At 40.5% G+C, this 21,585-nt stretch overlaps 1 protein-coding gene across 1 annotated transcript; it reads right to left on the reverse strand.

The window, feature by feature from the left end:
• Positions 1–8,419: 8,419 nt before the first annotated feature.
• Positions 8,420–20,176, reverse strand: LOC128444813 (uncharacterized). Its single transcript, XM_053427469.1, has 11 exons — positions 20,068–20,176; positions 19,782–19,885; positions 19,397–19,669; positions 19,194–19,287; positions 19,031–19,098; positions 18,683–18,916; positions 18,277–18,420; positions 17,848–17,919; positions 17,586–17,684; positions 15,060–17,440; positions 8,420–13,880 (listed from the first exon to the last, which is right to left on the reverse strand). Exons 1-11 carry the CDS (start codon positions 20,174–20,176, stop codon positions 8,420–8,422), a joined length of 9,039 nt encoding a protein of 3,012 aa, XP_053283444.1.
• Between the last annotated feature and the right edge of the window lie 1,409 nt (positions 20,177–21,585).

Here is a 21,585-nt window from a genome sequence, read left to right on the forward strand (position 1 = left end):
GAACCAGCCCCTAGGTTTCCACATAACGGATTTTCATCAAAATCTGGATATAGGTGTATCGTGACCAGTCATGAAAAAAAGTCTCATGGAGCATTATGAAAAACGCAACAGGAAGTCCGCCATTTTGCTTTTAGTGGCCATTTTGGCAATATCCCACATTTTTACTTTTACGTACTTGTCCCAGGGCTTTCATCAGATCAACTTCAAATTCAGATGAGTGTCATCACAACAAGATGGAGATAAAAAATGATTGAGGGATTTTTTTTTTATCACACCGTGTGACCGTGGCATGGCGTTAAAAATTGGTTACACGCCATCAAAACACGGGCATCTGTATCTCGGACATACATGTTCCAATCAAGTCCAAACTAGACATGTAAGACAATAGTCCCCGCCTGATGACATCTATGCATAAATGATGACTTAAAACCGCAGCGCCCCCTGGTGGCAACAGGAAATGTCTTGTTTTTTGCTTGTCTTACACTTGGATGAATTTCTCCTCATCCACTGACCTCAACCATGTCAAACTGTATCAAATGGGTCCCAAGACATTGACAATGAAGACATAAGATTACCGTGACTTTTCGTCAAACGCCATATGAATGGCGTGGCATTAAAGTTCATCAACTCGCCGTGAAACACGAAATTGCTGTAACTTCAGTGTTCATGATTCTATCTCTCTCAAACTACATGTGTGTAACAACAGCCCCCCCCTGAAGATATTCATATGGTTTTAAGAAATGGGCGTGGCAAAAAAACTGACCAGCACCCCCTATAGGGCAACCCCGGCACTACGATGGCCGACATTTATACAAATCTATCGGGACATGTGTCGTTTCATAACAAACAAAAAAATATCTTGGATAGGTATGCTTGACCAAACAGGGAGGCCGCCATTTTGGATTAAGTGGCCATTTTTTTTCCATATTCCACATTTTTACTTGATGCACTTGTCCCAGGGCTTTCATCAGATTAACTTCAAATTAAGATCAGTGCCATCACAACAAGATGGAGATAAAAAGTGATTAAGAGATTGACCTGTCGTCACACCGTGTGACCGTGGCGTGGCGTCTTGAGTTTGATTAAACGCCATCAAAACACGAGGTTCTGTATCTCGGACATACATTGTCCAATCGAGTCCAAACTAGACATGTAAGACAAGGGTGCCATCCTGATGACATCTACACAGAAATTATGACTTGAAATTACAGCACCCCCTGGTGGCTACAGGAAGTGACATGTTTTATACTTTGATGAACTGCTCCTGGCTGATTTACAATATACAGCTCAAATCAGATCAGTCAAGTCATTAGATCATGGTCAGAATTGTGACGTTTCCTCAAACCGTGTAAACATTGATGTGCGGCGAAGGATTTTCCTTCGCCAAAGGACACGATGTTATCATAACTCCACTGTGCATTGTCCTATCACTACAAAACTTCTGTCACATGGTCAGAGTCCAAGCCTGAACAGCTCTATGTGTCAATATTTCCTCAGTGTCATAGCGCCACCTAATGATTCGCCAGGAAACAGGAAGTACTTTGTTAATCCACTCTGCATTATCCAACCGGCTCCAAACTACTGACCTATGATCACAATCCTGAATAGAACAGCTCCATATATGAATATTAGTTCAGGATCATAGCGCCACCTATTGATCAGTGTGAAAATTAAGTTGCGGAAACATTGTCCAATTGACACAAAATTTCTCACGCTACATCAGAGCGCCTACTTGAACAGATCTATATGTCTGTGCGTAATAATAGTGATGGCGCCACCTACTGGCAAACCTACTGCCGCAGAGCGCAAAACGCATTTAACGTGGAGAAGTGCATGCTCGATCGATGATGTGCGCTTGGTCATCGATCGCTCTCTCCACCGACCGCAACAGGCTTCAACGTGCGGGTGCTCGGGCCCGCAAGTGCTACAACGTAGCCCTAGTTATTATTATTATTATTAGGGCCCGAGCACCGAATGGTGAGAGGCCCTATTGAATCTGTAAGGATTTTTATTATTATTATTATTATTATTATTATTATTATTTCCCTTTGGGGGGCTTTTTTAGGGTCTAGACATGCTCAAAAAGTTATGAAACTTTGCAGGAAATTCAAGGTCTGCGGATATTTTAGTATTCTGGAGTAATTAGAATTGGGCGTGGCAAAATGGCTCTACAGCGCCCCCTGGAACCAGCCCCTAGGTTTCCACATAACGGATTTTCATCAAAATCTGGATATAGGTGTATCGTGACCAGTCATGAAAAAAAGTCTCATGGAGCATTATGAAAAACGCAACAGGAAGTCCGCCATTTTGCTTTTAGTGGCCATTTTGGCAATATCCCACATTTTTACTTTTACGTACTTGTCCCAGGGCTTTCATCAGATCAACTTCAAATTCAGATGAGTGTCATCACAACAAGATGGAGATAAAAAATGATTGAGGGATTTTTTTTTTATCACACCGTGTGACCGTGGCATGGCGTTAAAAATTGGTTACACGCCATCAAAAGACGGGCATCTGTATCTCGGACATACATGTTCCAATCAGGTCCAAACTAGACATGTAAGACAATAGTCCCCGCCTGATGACATCTATGCATAAATGATGACTTAAAACCGCAGCGCCCCCTGGTGGCAACAGGAAATGTCTTGTTTTTTGCTTGTCTTACACTTGGATGAATTTCTCCTCATCCACTGACCTCAACCATGTCAAACTGTATCAAATGGGTCCCAAGACATTGACAATGAAGACATAAGATTACCGTGACTTTTCGTCAAACGCCATATGAATGGCGTGGCATTAAAGTTCATCAACTCGCCGTGAAACACGAAATTGCTGTAACTTCAGTGTTCATGATTCTATCTCTCTCAAACTACATGTGTGTAACAACAGCCCCCCCCTGAAGATATTCATATGGTTTTAAGAAATGGGCGTGGCAAAAAAACTGACCAGCGCCCCCTATAGGGCAACCCCGGCACTACGATGGCCGACATTTATACAAATCTATCGGGACATGTGTCGTTTCATAACAAACAAAAAAATATCTTGGATAGGTATGCTTGACCAAACAGGGAGGCCGCCATTTTGGATTAAGTGGCCATTTTTTTTCCATATTCCACATTTTTACTTGATGCACTTGTCCCAGGGCTTTCATCAGATTAACTTCAAATTAAGATCAGTGCCATCACAACAAGATGGAGATAAAAAGTGATTAAGAGATTGACCTTTCGTCACACCGTGTGACCGTGGCGTGGCGTCTTGAGTTTGATTAAACGCCATCAAAACACGAGGTTCTGTATCTCGGACATACATTGTCCAATCGAGTCCAAACTAGACATGTAAGACAAGGGTGCCATCCTGATGACATCTACACAGAAATTATGACTTGAAATTACAGCGCCCCCTGGTGGCTACAGGAAGTGACATGTTTTATACTTTGATGAACTGCTCCTGGCTGATTTACAATATACAGCTCAAATCAGATCAGTCAAGTCATTAGATCATGGTCAGAATTGTGACGTTTCCTCAAACCGTGTAAACATTGATGTGCGGCGAAGGATTTTCCTTCGCCAAAGGACACGATGTTATCATAACTCCACTGTGCATTGTCCTATCACTACAAAACTTCTGTCACATGATAAGAGTACAAGCCTGAACAGCTCTATGTGTCAATATTTCCTCAGTGTCATAGCGCCACCTACTGATTCGCCAGGAAACAGGAAGTACTTTGTTAATCCACTCTGCATTATCCAACCGGCTCCAAACTACTGACCTATGATCACAATACTATTCTGAACAGCTCCACATATAAATATTAGTTCAGGGTCATAGCGCCACCTACTGATCAGTGTGAAAATTAAGTTGTGTTAACATTGTCCAATTGACACAAAATTGCTCACGCTACATCAGAGCGCCTACATGAACAGATATATATGTCTGTGCGTAATAATAGTGATGGCGCCACCTACTGGCAAACCTACTGCCGCAGAGCGCAAAACGCATTTAACGTGGAGAAGTGCATGCTCGATCGATGATGTGCGCTTGGTCATCGATCGCTCTCTCCACCGACCGCAACAGGCTTCAACGTGCGGGTGCTCGGGCCCGCAAGTGCTACAACGTAGCCCTAGTTATTATTATTATTATTATTATTTCCCTTTGGGGGGCTTTTTCAGGGTCTAGACATGCTCAAAAAGTTATGAAACTTTGCAGGAAATTCAAGGTCTGCGGATATTTTAGTATTCTGGAGTAATTGGAATTAGGCGTGGCAAAATGGCTCTACAGCGCCCCCTGGAACCAGCCCCTAGGTTTCCACATAATGGATTTTCATCAAAATCTGGATATAGGTGTATCTTGACCAGTCATGAAAAAAAGTCTCATGGAGCATTATGAAAAACGCAACAGGAAGTCCGCCATTTTGCTTTTAGTGGCCATTTTGGCAATATCCCACATTTTTACTTTTACGTACTTGTCCCAGGGCTTTCATCAGATCAACTTCAAATTCAGATGAGTGTCATCACAACAAGATGGAGATAAAAAATGATTGAGGGATTTTTTTTTTATCACACCGTGTGACCGTGGCATGGCGTTAAAAATTGAATACACGCCATCAAAACACGGGCATCTGTATCTCGGACATACATGTTCCAATCAAGTCCAAACTAGACATGTAAGACAATAGTCCCCGCCTGATGACATCTATGCATAAATGATGACTTAAAACCGCAGCGCCCCCTGGTGGCAACAGGAAATGTCTTGTTTTTTGCTTGTCTTACACTTGGATGAATTTCTCCTCATCCACTGACCTCAACCATGTCAAACTGTATCAAATGGGTCCCAAGACATTGACAATGAAGACATAAGATTACCGTGACTTTTCGTCAAACGCCATATGAATGGCGTGGCATTAAAGTTCATCAACTCGCCGTGAAACACGAAATTGCTGTAACTTCAGTGTTCATGATTCTATCTCTCTCAAACTACATGTGTGTAACAACAGCCCCCCCCTGAAGATATTCATATGGTTTTAAGAAATGGGCGTGGCAAAAAAACTGACCAGCGCCCCCTATAGGGCAACCCCGGCACTACGATGGCCGACATTTATACAAATCTATCGGGACATGTGTCGTTTCATAACAAACAAAAAAATATCTTGGATAGGTATGCTTGACCAAACAGGGAGGCCGCCATTTTGGATTAAGTGGCCATTTTTTTTCCATATTCCACATTTTTACTTGATGCACTTGTCCCAGGGCTTTCATCAGATTAACTTCAAATTAAGATCAGTGCCATCACAACAAGATGGAGATAAAAAGTGATTAAGAGATTGACCTTTCGTCACACCGTGTGACCGTGGCGTGGCGTCTTGAGTTTGATTAAACGCCATCAAAACACGAGGTTCTGTATCTCGGACATTCATTGTCCAATCGAGTCCAAACTAGACATGTAAGACAAGGGTGCCATCCTGATGACATCTACACAGAAATTATGACTTGAAATTACAGCGCCCCCTGGTGGCTACAGGAAGTGACATGTTTTATACTTTGATGAACTGCTCCTGGCTGATTTACAATATACAGCTCAAATCAGATCAGTCAAGTCATTAGATCATGGTCAGAATTGTGACGTTTCCTCAAACCGTGTAAACATTGATGTGCGGCGAAGGATTTTCCTTCGCCAAAGGACACGATGTTATCATAACTCCACTGTGCATTGTCCTATCACTACAAAACTTCTGTCACATGGTCAGAGTCCAAGCCTGAACAGCTCTATGTGTCAATATTTCCTCAGTGTCATAGCGCCACCTACTGATTCGCCAGGAAACAGGAAGTACTTTGTTAATCCACTCTGCATTATCCAACCTGCTCCAAACTACTGACCTATGATCACAATCCTGAATAGAACAGCTCCATATATGAATATTAGTTCAGGATCATAGCGCCACCTATTGATCAGTGTGAAAATTAAGTTGCGGACACATTGTCCAATTGAGACAAAATTTCTCACGCTACAGCAGAGCGCCTACTTGAACAGATCTATATGTCTGTGCGTAATAATAGTGATGGCGCCACCTACTGGCAACAGGAAGTAAGCTTTGTTTTATAAATATCATCGATTTACTTAAACTTTTCATAAACGTGTGTCAACTAATGTTGAGACAAATTTTGTTCAAGATTAAGAGTAAAATCAGCTATGAAAGTGTATATTTTGTGTTTCACATTAGTACTTCAAATACTTCATCCACTATTAAGTAAATCCGTCACATTTTACTAAAGAATAAGTCACACTGGTCTCAATGGGTTTATTTAAAGGACACAAATATGCACATAATGAATCACTCAACACAAATGTGCATAGAAAACATTCTGACATTTGTGTAGTAGAAAATCAATGCACATGTGACAGCATTAAACAAACTTGCCTAAATAACATTTACGATGGAAATGATAGTGCACAATCAGCTGCCACCATGATCAGGATCCTCCAGAACATTCAGATGCCACCATAGCCCATCGTTAGATCCACTGCCACCATCAGGATCCAATTTTGTTCAAGATTAAGAGTAACATCAGCTGTGAAAGTGTATATTTTGTGTTTCGCATTAGTACTTCAAATACTTCATCCACTATTAAGTAAATCCGTCACATTTTACTAACATTCAACTAAAGAATAAGTCACACTGGTCTCAATGGGTTTATTTAAAGGACACAAACATGCACATGTGACAGCATTAAACAAACTTGCCTAAATAACATTTACGATGGAAATGATAGTGCACAATCAGCTGCCACCGTGATCAGGATCCTCCAGAACATTCAGATGCCACCATAGCCCATCGTTAGATCCACTGCCACCATCAGGATCCAATTTTGTTCAAGATTAAGAGTAACATCAGCTGTGAAAGTGTATATTTTGTGTTTCGCATTAGTACTTCAAATACTTCATCCACTATTAAGTAAATCCGTCACATTTTACTAACATTCAACTAAAGAATAAGTCACACTGGTCTCAATGGGTTTATTTAAAGGACACAAACATGCACATGTGACAGCATTAAACAAACTTGCCTAAATAACATTTACGATGGAAATGATAGTGCACAATCAGCTGCCACCGTGATCAGGATCCTCCAGAACATTCAGATGCCACCATAGCCCATCGTTAGATCCACTGCCACCATCAGGATCCAATTTTGTTCAAGATTAAGAGTAACATCAGCTGTGAAAGTGTATATTTTGTGTTTCGCATTAGTACTTCAAATACTTCATCCACTATTAAGTCAATCCATCACATTTTACTAACATTCAACTAAAGAATAAGTCACACTGGTCTCAATGGGTTTATTTAAAAGACACAAATATGCACATAATGAATCACTCACAACACAAATGTGCATGGAAAACATTCTGACATTTGTGTAGTAGAAAATCAATGCACATGTGACAGCATTAAACAAACTTGCCTAAATAACATTTATGATGGAAATGATAGTGCAAAATCAGCTGCCACCATGATCAGGATCCTCCAGAACATTCAGATGCCACCATAGCCCATCGTTAGATCCACTGCCACCATCAGGATCCACCATCACAAGGGATGAAAGACAAAGACGATGGATTACAAAAATGCTCTAATGCTCTTAACGGACAAAGACACTTACTTTGAATATATCACAGTGTACATTGTATTTGTGACTAATTAACTACCATTACTGCTAACTGTGCTAAGTGTAGATTGCAAAATGCATACCTTTGTTTAATCAGCTGCCACAACGATGATGATCCAACACCACAATCAGAAGCCACCATAGTCCACAATCCATCATCTTGATCCACTGTCACCATCAGGATCCACCCTCATGAGGGATGACAGACAAAGAACATATGAGTAGAAAAATGCTCTAATGCACAAAGACATGTAATTTTGCTATGCATTGAATATACAGTGGACATTGTATTGGTAACTTATAAAATACATTGACTGCTGAATGTAGTTTATAAAAATATATACACTTTACTTTGGTTAATGAAAGCAAATACTTAACTTTGTAAGCAAAGTTTTAAAATTTAAATAAAAAAAAGGCCTTTAATGTAAATGCCAAGTCATCAAGTCAGGACACCGCAGGGAATCGAACCCTGTCACCAGTAAACTGGGAATTCCATCCGGAGCCTTTTACTTTTTGACATCACAATCAAGGTATAGCAAAACCTGCATCATAAAAGCTTTTGTGTAAACATTGTTTATTACAACAAACCTACTAAATTTTTTCCAATAGAAGTAGCTGCAAACTTAGTGCAGTTTTTAATATGAGACTTTTGTTTGTCAATAAATGTTAGAAATGCTTTTATGATACAGGGAAAAAAACCTTCAACAATACAACCATTAAAATGACATGCAAACTACAAACTAACTACAATGCAACCACCTACAGCTGTTCTACTCCAAGGTCCATGTCCATCGACCTAGATGTAAAAGAACATGTAATCCCCTCGTGGTCACTAAAGTATGTTGGCGAAACTACAGTTTCTATGTCATAAAATGTAGTTTTAATATAGATGTGGTCAATTAATGTACCCTTCTCAGTTGTTGCTTGGGTGACATATTGGATATATCCTTTCTCTGCCATAAAGTTCGAAATACTAGAAGATTTGAAAATATTATCATTGAAATCTCCTATTACAGCAACTGTGGTACTTATTGGCTCTAACCAATTAATTAACTTGGTCAGATTGTCTTTTAATTGAGACATAGGATAAGATGGCGGCCGATAAACGACTGCTATCAGTATCCTGGATGTTGTGTAGTTGTACACTAAACATTCCAAACTCAAATGCGGTACTTTGATGACCTCATATGGTAAACTATCTAAACTATACATGCCAACTCCACCATGTTGTTGTTCTTGTATGTTTGCCAATGTGTGGTTACTGCTACTATAAGACGAACTACGTGGCTGGTTTTGAAAGCTGTAACCTTGAATCTTTACAGATTCGCTTGAGAAAGCTTCAGGCAGCCATGTTTCTGTAACAGCAATACAGTTAAGCTGCAAATGCTTTGTACATGACACCAAATCTGTAATATGTCGGCTTAAATTTTGCACATTAATCAAAAACAATGTGAAACTATGCGTGTTTGCATTTGTGAAGCTTTGCCTTGAAATACTTTCGACCAAGAAGGGAGGCATGTTTTTAATTGCATCTTTAATGTCATCCTTGCAATATATGACCTTATCTTCAAAATCCTGTATCACCAACCCTGACAAACTTCTAACACGGCTTAATGCCACATATGCCTGTCCAGGTGCAAAGATTCTTTTGAGACACACTACAGCCTCATCAACAGTTAGACCCTGTACTTTGTGTACAGTACAAGCCCAAGCAAGTTTCAGTGGAAATTGCCGGCGCAAACCGCCCTTAGTGGTTACTCTTTCCTCCTCTGGTCTAATACCAGTAGAGCCCATCTCAACTGCTACAGAATACGCACAGCGTTTCCTCATCTCTGCACCGACCTGATTGTCATCAAACTTAACATACACTGTGTCAGGGAAGTTTCTACTATCACTCGGGTAAACAATATGGGTTACAGTGCCACATACTCCATTTACCAGTCCGTCTGCTACGTCTACATTCTTAATAAGCATGACACGAGCATCTATCCCCAAAGCCAGTGATTCATCCAAACACGTGTTCTGAACTCGTGAATGATGCCCACTCATCAACTTCAACTTGCCTGTTGCCTTACAATTGACAAAATCTTGAGCCTTTATCTCAACAAAATCAGGACAAGTCTTTGCAAGTTGGACAACATTATGCTCATTTACCTGTTTGTTGGTAGAAAAAATGTGTAAAGCTGAGCTGACTTCACCAGTTTCACATCGTTTTAAAATCTCAATGTCACCAGCTAACATTGGGGTCCCTTTTGAACGAGTTCTAACTCTGTTCAACAACTGAGCAAAAGCATCATCTTGTTGCCGTACTACTGTATGTAACTCTACAACCTTGAATATGTTCATCCACAAATCAAAACCAATGTTGTTTACATACAGGGGTTTCCCTCTAACAGGAGGCAACTGGAAAAAATCTCCAACCACAACTACACTGACATTACCAAAAGGAGCTAAATCACGACTTTGTTTCATCTGACGTAATCTTCCATGGATATAAGCCAACAGGTTATGACTCACCATGGAAATTTCATCAATGATCAAAATCTGCAAACTTCTATATTTGGCACGCAAGGAGTTCACCTTCTCTTCACCTAGAGGTATGTAAGGTAAGCGTACATCCACCCCAATGCTTAAAGCACTGTGAATGGTACTAGCGTGTAAATTATGGGCAGCTATCCCAGTCGGAGCTGTCAACAACACACAAATATCATCTGGTTGACGACTCACTGTTGACAATAGCCTCGTTGCTTCGTACTGAATAGCCTTTATTAAATGGCTTTTACCAGTACCAGCACCACCTGTAATGAACACGTGTAATGGGTCTGGCTTCTCCCCCATTACCTTAGCTAAGCACCACTGCCTAATCTGATAAAAAATACACATCTGTGTCTCATTCAGAGATCTTATCAAAGCCAGACCATCATTTCGACACATGACGTTAGCTCTCTTTTCTAAATGGGCCACTTGCTCCCGAGTTACTGCTAAATCCGGAATAAGATCGGTGTGCTCATCCACTACCTGATTCTCATCTGCACGTAACTGCACACACTCTAAACGATCCATTTCTGCTTCTGGACACAATTTGCACCAGGCGTCTTCTATAATGCCATCCCTGTCAATGGTGTTTTGGATGTCGTCTAACACATCTGCATCCATTTCATACAACTTTCTATTTACATCAACAACTGACTTGACTGAATGCAGCCATCCATCATCTAACTTAACATGACCTCCTCTGTAAAACTCCTCAAATGTCACAAAACCTTCTGGTCTCAACTGCACATCCATCCGATACGGCAAAAACATTTGCAGAATGCTCTGATGAAACAATTCTGGACTCTTGGTTTCTGAAAATCGTACATAACGAATGACGGCCGGTTGGGTTCGAGTTCTTCTCAAAATAAACCCACAATCATTGCTCAATGCAATCCTATTTGGGGACCGTTCATTCTTTGACAATATGCGATACTCTGACGCAAATGTTGCCAAACACATGTCATTAAAAGTACTGTCTTTTGGTCTACTCCTATACCTGTCAACCAAGCTAGTCATCCACATGTCTTCTGTGCTGAGGTCCTTCGATGATGCCTTCTGTTTTAACACACTTAAAGGCAAACTCATTTTAACAGCATTTTCCCCTACTGGCACGAATACGACCTTTCTTGAACACTCCTTCAGATGCATGTTTGCTAACCTATATACAGCCTCCTGAGCACAAACATCTCTGTTGTGTAAATACACACTCCCTAGATTCTTTAACGTATCTTTTGCACTAGCATTCCCTTCCTTGGCTGCCTCCCTCTGTGCATTTGCCAGTAACATTCCCATTTCTCTTTCCCCTTTTGAAATATACGAAATGATGTACACAACACAAGCATAAGCATCAGAAACAAATTGGATGTCAATGTTTGCATTCCATATTTTGAGCAGTACTTTGCTGTAGTGATTAATCCAGATCGCATCAATCCGCCTCTTCAAAACCACCTCCGTTTTCCTACCATAAGACCTACAAGCAGCTTGCAAATCTGCTTGAGTTATACCTACTTGCGCAAACAACTGTTGGACAGATACACCATCTGCTTTACCATCCAAAATAGCAGCCTTCAGATCATTTAGGATTTTCACTGCATCCTCCTTTCTCATATCTGACTTCTCATCATCTGCACCAACACCACGAGATATAAATGTTTCTAAAGATGGCAACCTAGGAAAAGTGAAACGACAAACTGTACCCTTCTTCTTACACGTTTTGGAATGACGCTTTGAGTGTGTTTGCACAGCTGTAACAATCTCTAACAGTGTCTCATCCTCTGTAGGTAATTCACAAGTCACGTACTTATCAATAAATGCAACTACCTCCTCATCTGTGTTTCTGTCAATGACAGGTGCATCTTCTATCCAAAACAAACCATGAATGTGTGGTGAGCCACGTTGCTGGAATTCCACACGATAGTAATAATCGGTAATCTTACCAATAGGATTATATCGAGACATCAAAACTTCCCTCAAAAAACAATGCCATCGAAAATCAAACAGTCTTGCCGCAGTGACAGGATTACGACGTAAAAGTTCACACCTTTCCGCCCATTCTAGTTCCTCGACCGTTTCTGTTCTACCTTCCTGTGTCAAAATACTAGTCAGAAGGTTCTTCCACCGCATATCAGCACAGGAAAATGAGGCAAACCATGTAGGAATACCAAGTTGACGAACACAAGCCAACAGTTCACGTTGCGCTCCCTGCCAAAAAGATGGGGTTCCTCTAATCGGTTTAAGAAAACGAAACCCATCATCATATTCCAACAACCTCTTCAAACCCTCCTCATTATTCAATACATCTCCAGGAACTTTTTGGAATTTGCCACCTCGTCCTTTCCTCAATGCTATAGATACACACGAGACAACTTGTTCTACCTCTGACATATACAGAGCAAAAAAGATATACTCCACATTCCGCGCAAAACGACCATCAGCATGTAAGATGCGATTATTAAAATAGCGTGACGATGTCAATCGATGTTGACGAAAATCCCGATATGTAGGGCAGCCTTTTGGAAACAAAACAGGGAAACATTTGGCCTCATTTGTATCATCAGATAACAGTCGCACAGGATTGTTCCCTTCAGCTGGAGCCAAGTTCAAGACATTGTCAAAAGACTGATCCAGTGCTTCCTGACCAATGTCCACTGGCATCAGACATGTGTCCTGATACATACAATGCTGCTGTCTGTCATGCAGGAGCTCGTCCTCACCATTATCAGCAGATACTCCAGCACCATCTCCAGTGCAATCAGTGTCCTTTTCTGACACATCAGAATGTGTTTCCTTACAAAAATCATTCGACCAATCCTCATTGAACACCACATCTTTATAATGCACATTAGTGTCTTTTAACAACTTCAATGCCTTTCGGATATGCATGTCATCAACAAATTGATACTCGTAATGACCTTTGTAAGTAAGCTTTCGCTTCAACTTCACTGGCAACAATGATCCTTCCATACTAGAACGTGGCAACAAATTGCTAGTTTGCACAATATTTGCTGGAACACACGTTACAGGACCATGGACTCCATTTTGCCCTCCTTTGGGTAACGCCAACATCTTCATGAACGGAATATTTAAAGCGATTAAATGCTGCTCTAAACTGTTCAAACACGCCAACTCAGCCGGAATGGGATCAACAGCCATATTATTCATTGCACATTCAGGAGGCAATACACCTTTGTTAATCTTACCATGGCAAGTGTAACAGATCCACAACTGACTCCTAGGTGTATCCATCAACCGACATGGCAACACACAATCACCACTGCATTTGTGCACGTACTTCTCATTGATACATTTATCAGCAAGAGAAGCTATTGCAGTACTCTTATTGTAGTGCCCTCTTTTACAAAGTAAAACTTGATGACAAAATAACATCCTATGGCAGACGCAACACACAAAATCCGGTCCGTCTTTCACTTTATCCAAAAACTGCTGCATAACAAAGTCAATTTCTTCTGACTTAACTTTCTTTTCCTGCCTTTTACGTTTGTTACCTGCTGCAACACGCATTTTATATTCATGATTTACATGATATTCCCTTTGATTCCTGGTTCTCACATTTTGCCTATGCATTGGATTCAACCAATATTTCCTTTTGTTTAGTGCCTTAATCTCTAACCTATGCAACGCGTTGTCTTTATATTTCCCTATGCTTCTTTCCTTAACGTTCTGCCTATGAACAGTATTTATTTTATATTTTCCTATGCTGCTCTCCTTTGCTTTCTGTCGATGAACTACATTATCCCTATATTTCCCTATGCTGCTCTCCATTGCTTTCTGTCGATGAACTACATTATCCCTATATTTCCCTATGCTGCTCTCCATTGCTTTCTGTCGATGAACTACATTATCCCTATATTTCCCTATGCTGCTCTCCATTGCTTTCTGTCGATGAACTACATTATCCCTATATTTCCCTATGCTGCTCTCCATTGCTTTCTGTCGATGAACTACATTATCCCTATATTTCCCTGTGCTCCTGTCCTTAACATTTTGCCTATGTAACACATTTACTTTATATTTCCATATGCTTGATTCCCTAACTTTCCATCTATATGACTTGCTGTCATATTTCTTTATGCTCCCTTCCTTAACATTTTGACTACTATGTCTGCCATTTGAAATGCTGATGTCCCTTCTACACATGTATTTTGTCTCAGATGTACCAACGTCACACAACCCAGTGCAATTAAGCTGTTCTTTGCTTTTGACACACACAACTTGCTCATAATGATTATTATCGCACTGCTTCAAATATATCCCTTCATCAAACACTTTACTTTTACAAGTAAATGACTGCCAAGTCCCTACACCAAAGCAATGTATATCTAAACCAAATGCATTTGCGGTAGCTTGAATTTCCACATTCGTGGCACTATGTCCGACATATTTCACTTTTGTTTTGGTAATGTAATCTGACAGTGACTTATATTCTCTATCCACCAACTGCAGAAGATCACCACCATTCTTTTCCATATACTGTACTACAGCACGCCTGACCTTCAGGTGACGTTTCTGTGAGCCACTGATAACTTGTGCTACTGCCCTAAAAAAACTATTGCCATCTTTAACAATGCTTTCTGTCTTACAGACATCACCCAAGTACTCAGACACTTTCGCTCCTTGTACATCTGGTTTTTCAAAGTCTATATCACACTTGTTACATAATGTGCGTGCAACTTTTAATGTCAATGGCTTAAATCTTAAGTCGCTATAGTTACTAGCAGCCACTGTAGTTGGTTCGTGTTTAATCAAATCCAACGTATCAGCTGCATGTGTGAATGTACTAGTTGATGGGAAAACTGCATGTACATGCTCACCATCTACACAGTGATCTTTTCCCTTAGCCCGCTGTCTTAAAGCACGACCTGTGACAGAAGATATGGTTTCCTTGCAATAACCATAACAACTTTGCCCATGAAGCTGTTGAACACAAACAACTGTTTCATAATGATTGCCATTACAGTTTTCGAGATAAATCCCCTGATTTGACAACACATTATTCAAAGAACTGTATTTAATCCAGCGGTTGTCATGAAATGTGAAAACATGTACTCCAAAACAATCTGAAACAGCTTGAATCTCAATTTCTGTAGCCCAACTACCAACATACTTCATTTTAGAAATTTCGAGATACTGTTGCATTGAATCATATCCAGATCTTAATAAACTGTTATACGCCCCATCGCTGTTTTGCAAATGCTTACACACAGACGCGCGTATTTTTTTATGATGTAACTGTGTCCCACACACAGCGTGACTAACTGCCCTGAAAAAACAATTGCCATCAGCAACTATGTTCACGTTCTTGCACGGAACACCCAAGTCCCCAACTTGTACTGATTGTGCATCAACCTTTTCTGACAGTACATTTAACTTTGTACACAAAGTTTGAACAACATCACTGCAAAGTGGGTTGAACTGCAGTGTTTTAGTTATGACTTCACTGACAACAACATCATCTTCATCAGATGCATGTAGAGTAGCATCATCATGAATTGATTGCACCTTTTCAGAATCACAATACGCCATTGCTGCATCCTTTGACATTGTATTTGTGTTTTTGTGACTCTTAACAAAGACGGTTTCCTGAGCCAAAGTACGTGGGACTTCATCCTCATTGACTTGTGGAATGGTTATTGGATCAAAGAACATGCAAACCTCCTCACTTGACTCTTGCTTACTGACACAAGCACCTGTAATCTCAAACACTCTCTGACCTTCAGACAAATGTCTTGAAAACAGCCAAATGTGATCAAACAAAAAATCAAGACAAGAAAAATACACGACGACACTTTTCCCATCACCATCCATCATCCCATCTTCGTTGCGTGCATGAGAATCAATGACTGCATAACATCCATTGTGACCTATGATGGCAGATGTATTACCACCTACTGTGAAAAAGCATGCGTCATATTTCACACACATCTCTTGAAGTCCACATTTTAAAGGGCATTGCACACCGGCATCAATCAACTCTCCTGCAACAACATCAACATGGCCAGATACACAATCTCCATACACAAATGCCAAATTGTGTCCATCAACAGCAAACTGTTTTGGAAGATCTGGAATGCACAACAGCTCAGATTTCCCACTAATCCTGCCGCCATCCCTCAAATCTGTATACAGCTGATCACCCAAAAGTAAAACCTTGTCAAGCTCAGCCGTCGTCCACGAAAACACGCTGTCAAACGTATGTCTTGCTATTCCAACCAGACTGATAGCCATACACTGTTGTCCACCGTACATGAAACGATCATCACCCTGATGAAATGATCCAATGACAGGCAGTAAAAGGCCTTCCTGGGCAGCAACAAAACAATCCTCTACATCCTCAGATCTACTGTCAATGTCAATGATGCTGTCTCCACCAAATCTCACACTCTCTGTGACAACTGTCATTTCATCTGTGGTGACAGAAACGCTATTGTCCCTACACACTGCCACACTCTCTGCGACAACTGTTACGTCCTCTTTTGTGACAGAAATGTTGCTGTCCCTACACACTGTAGCACCCTCTGTGATATCAGTCACATCATCTGCCTTCACAGACAGGCTGCTGATTCTGTAGATCTTCGCTCGAAGCTCTTGTCTCACAGCACGGATATGGAGCATCAGGTCATTGAGGTTTGTATTAAAAACAGCCACACTACTGCCATTCCTCCTTGGCAAGCCAGACTCACTGCATGCTCCACAATCAACTACAACGTAGTAGTCTTGGTGGTGGATGATAACAACAGTTGAACCCTGAATTTCCAGCAGACACATGCCATCACTCAACAGCATTTCTTGCAGATCCTCATACAACTTACATTCTTGATTCATGTCAAAGACCTCCATCTTTGGTGGACCAACAGACACACTCTGCATCCTGCCAAACAGTCTTTGGTGTTCAAGTAGCTTGCAGAACCGTTTGCGGTTAGCTGAACTTTCCCACCAGTACTCAACAACACGTTTGCTCAACTTTATCCCTGTAACCTGTATCTCATCTACATCACTTTCATCCCAAGTGCACACAGGAACAGACACATGCTTCATAGCAGCCACAACACTACAAACAAGAGAACCACGCACTTTACCATTTGATGCTCTTGTTGCCCCAGCACACATCCCTGTCAGCACCGCCATCGGAGACTTAACAGCACACCTGCAATCAAAAGGGTTAGCAATAACCTCACCATTGTCGGATCTTGGCCTGCGGCGCTTCCGCACACCCATCTCTGGCACCTGCAATAAAGGGAGACTACAATTGAATAAATCCGTCATGAGTGTGATAAAGTCAAAACAAAATATGTTTGCTTTCACTACATGAATGGCAATACAAATACATCATTCCGCATAGAAAAAAAACAAAACAAACACTTTCCGCTACCTCATCCTCCACAGCAGGGGCAAGTGCAGACGCAGGGGCTGCCTCAGCAGACCCAAGCTCCGGCTCCACAGACATCGGCAGGCTCGGTGTAACTTCCATCTAAACAATAATTTCAAAAAACAATTAAATGAACTGCAAAGTGAATTAAAATTATTGTTTCCACCCATGGTTTCACAAATTAATACAGACACATATGCAAGTCTCAAACCTTACAAACAATTCTGAATTCTTTGCATGCACAATTCCATTAAAAAACACATACCCGGTCTGGAAAGTCCTCTTTCACATCAGAGGAGGGTGACGCCTTCAACACCTCCACAACACTTGCCTCCGCCTAGAAAATATTAAATAAATAAACAAACTGAATTAGCTGCATCCACTGAATTATTTTTTCCTCCATTGTGTCACACTAAATACTTCAAACATGAGACTTTGTGGCTAACTTTCATCAAGCTGTAAAAAACTATGAAACAAAATAGATGAAATATTGCATCAAACAAACCTGCCGCAAGGGCACTCTCTTCTTGGAGGCAATGGCTCTACGATGTTCCACTTTTGATTTCTAATGAAAGAAAAATAAACAAAATTGTTTTGAAGCCATTATCAAGCACAGCTCCTCATGGTCATTTTAACCAGTATTGAATATTTATTCAGATGGTATAACCAACACTTTAGACTTGCATGCAATTACCTTTGTAACTTGTGGAACATCTGTCCATGAAGGGCTGGAAAGATGCGATGGAACAACATGATCCATCGCATCCAGCACAGCACTGCTGAACCTGCGAGGATTCAGCGGGATGGAACACTCCTCCAGGCCTGAAGTTGTGTCCACCTGTGAAATGAAATGCAGAAGGCCAATCAGTGAAAATGCATCTTTTTAAAAAGGCAAACCATACACATACATATCAATAAGCAGCTATAGTTAAGAATGATGCAAACCTGCTGCTCATCCATCCTGCGCTTTCTCTTCATTGCACGGATGGACTGCTGTAATGAGAAATATTATAGATTGTATTAATTAACAATTGATGATTACTAAGAAATTGCTTAAGAAATATTACTTTTCATAGTCTGTACAAAGAGAAAATGATTACCTTGCTGCCATTCCCAACAATCGTCCATGCCAAAGGGTTTCGTCTTGGTGGAACGATGACCTCCCCCTTAACAGGCAGGCTAACAACCAGTCTTGGAACAATGCTGGAAGTAGGAGGAGATGATGCCCTCGGAGAAACCTGTGGCTTTGGTAGAGGTGGCCATACTTCCTGAAAGGAAGCATCCCACAGTACCTGAACCAGAATGCCCATACCTTCGCGATCGCTAAGGTGGACCTGTAAAAACAATTATTGAAAATGTGCTTAGAAAACAGAAATGTTAATCTATGAATTGTCCTGACAACATCAACTAAAAACAGTTAATTTGTCATTTCATAGCATCATACTTACACCATCTCTACTCCACAGGTCAGTGTAATCCAAAGGAAAGCGCTCAGCTATGGAGTAGTACTTCACGCCTTTAAATCAAACAAACGCACATTAACTACTGAAATTATATATTCAAAATGTTGATGCATGTAGCTAATTAGACCAAAAGCCTTTCTTTACATACCAGCCTTTGCCGCCACACGATGGAACTCTTGGCGATAAAATTCCTGCTGATCCTCCTCAATGGTAAGGCGTGGAGGAAAGTCCAGGACAAACACCTAACAACAACAGTGGTTATTTACGACAGTATTTTTTTCTTAAAAAATTATTTTACTTTGAAGAACAACTACACTAATATTAAATGATATTTTTTTTAATTAAACGTACCTTTGGCCAGCGACTGCGGACAGCATCCAGGTACAGGCCAAACTCAACACCTGCATCGCAAGGCGTCTTGCTGGCTGTCAAGTTGTTGCTAGGAGCCAGTACACACACAGCATCAGGGGACCGAGGCACTACAGCATGAAGCACCTCGGTCCTCAACTGTGACGCACAAGCCCCCGGCGTTGACATGACACCAAAGGAAAGCGGCCCCTCTGGCATCTTGACAAATCCATCTACGATGGCACGTAGATGGGAGTCCCCAACAATCAGAACAAACTGGAACAGAAACAGATCCTTTGATTATAACTATCCCTACTTATTAAAAAAAAAAATAAAAAAAAAAACAGAACACAATAAGTTTTGTTTATAAATTGTGAAATAGAATTACCTTCTTGTCAGGGCACTCAGCAGGAAGGACCAATTTGTGGCTTTTATCGGTATGAGCCGAAATCGGCCATTTCAGCACTGCATGCCTACGCCCTGTACCATGGCCTATAGGTAAAACAATCAAGAAAAACATTTACTTCACTTTTACAGATCTTCACAAAGTAATTTTGTTATTCACAAACAGAACAAAAACCTGATAAAACATTGCATTGAGGAAACCAATAACTGTCTTGCATAAAAAACCTATACAACATTAATTTGACACGTGAATAAAAACAACAACATACGTGTACAGCTCTCCGATCGCTGATTGTGTGGTCCATGAAGCAAAATGCTCCGCTGTTCCAACTGGCGCCTGGCATAGTCAGAACGCCACTTGGACTTGAGACGGGGCATCTAAAAATATGTAAGCACATTCAATTAGTAGTCAAAAAAAGGGAAGACTTCTAGCCACAACAATTTAATAACTACATTTTTTTAAAACATCTGTAAGCAACATCCCTTTTCAGGGCAACTGCACATATATTTGATGCAGCCAACTAAGTTCCAGCTGAAAATACATTACTGCTGACCATTTTAATTGAAATGTGCACATTTCATTATGCAATAAGTAAAGGACAACAGCAGTACTTTTGTAATTCATGCGTTTTATTTATTTATAGAAATCTACAAATCAGTTGAATAATATTATAATAAAAAATTATCTTTCATTCCAGTTTCCGATAAATGTTTAATTCTGACTAGTCTTAAATATGACACCATACAAACTAGTTCAAACTTGGATTATGACAAGTCAGAATTAAATTCTAGGTATCTGACGATGAAATTATAGTCATAAAATGTCTGTAATACAAGTAAAAACATCACTGTACAAGAGTAACTGCTGGAAAGGTTAAAAAGTAGCTTTCTGTCAATTTTTTTTAAACATATTAATCGATTATTATTAATCACTGTAAATCATGAAATGTAAAAAGGGGCTCATTTTACCCTTAACCCTTATCAGTGCTTCCAACACTATCATTTAACCATATGATTCACCCAAATGTATTTGGCGTTCACTCAGTCAGCTCATGTTTCCACTCACTCACACACACAGCTGCACCACGCCTAGCACGGCACACGCCTACGACACGTGGTAGCTGCATCACCTGACCTTCACACATCACACGCCTAATATGCGTGTGCTTTGGAGTATCTTTACAAGAAAAGTCTATAAAAAAATTGCGCAAAATAATAAGTGCACATTTAGGGTGTTATCAGCAACTATTCTAAACAAGTAAAGAAGACGCTGTTACATGCTTAGGGCGTCATGCTTCGACCTCCACTAGGCCGCTAGCTGTTTTCCCGGTCCAACCAACCCAATTGCGATTCTACTGAAGTCATGACCAGACTACAAACAGCTTAAATCCACAGCCATATTTTCTCAAAACTAGTAGTTGCAAATAACGTCGTAATCCACATAAATAAATGAAAGCCAGCTAAAATCGATGCAGGCAAGGAACACTCACTATAGGTGAAATACTGCCTCGTCACCATTACCTCTCCTCTGAGCACATAGTCTCAACAAAATTACATTAAAGTTAATAGTATAAAACCCTTTCATTGAGCCAGGGCCAGGTTTTATTAGTCATTTGTTAAAAGATAGTTATACACGCATGCATACTGTTCACGGCTAACGGCATTAGCATGCTAACAACGGCATTAGCATGCTAACAACGGCATTAGCATGCTAACAGGCGAGCCCCTCTCAACACTGAATAAATATAGAATAAACTCACCGTGTCCAAAACAAGTCCTGGACGATG

Source organism: Pleuronectes platessa, chromosome 7, assembly GCF_947347685.1.
Source record: "Pleuronectes platessa chromosome 7, fPlePla1.1, whole genome shotgun sequence".
NCBI classification, from domain to species: domain Eukaryota; kingdom Metazoa; phylum Chordata; class Actinopteri; order Pleuronectiformes; family Pleuronectidae; genus Pleuronectes; species Pleuronectes platessa.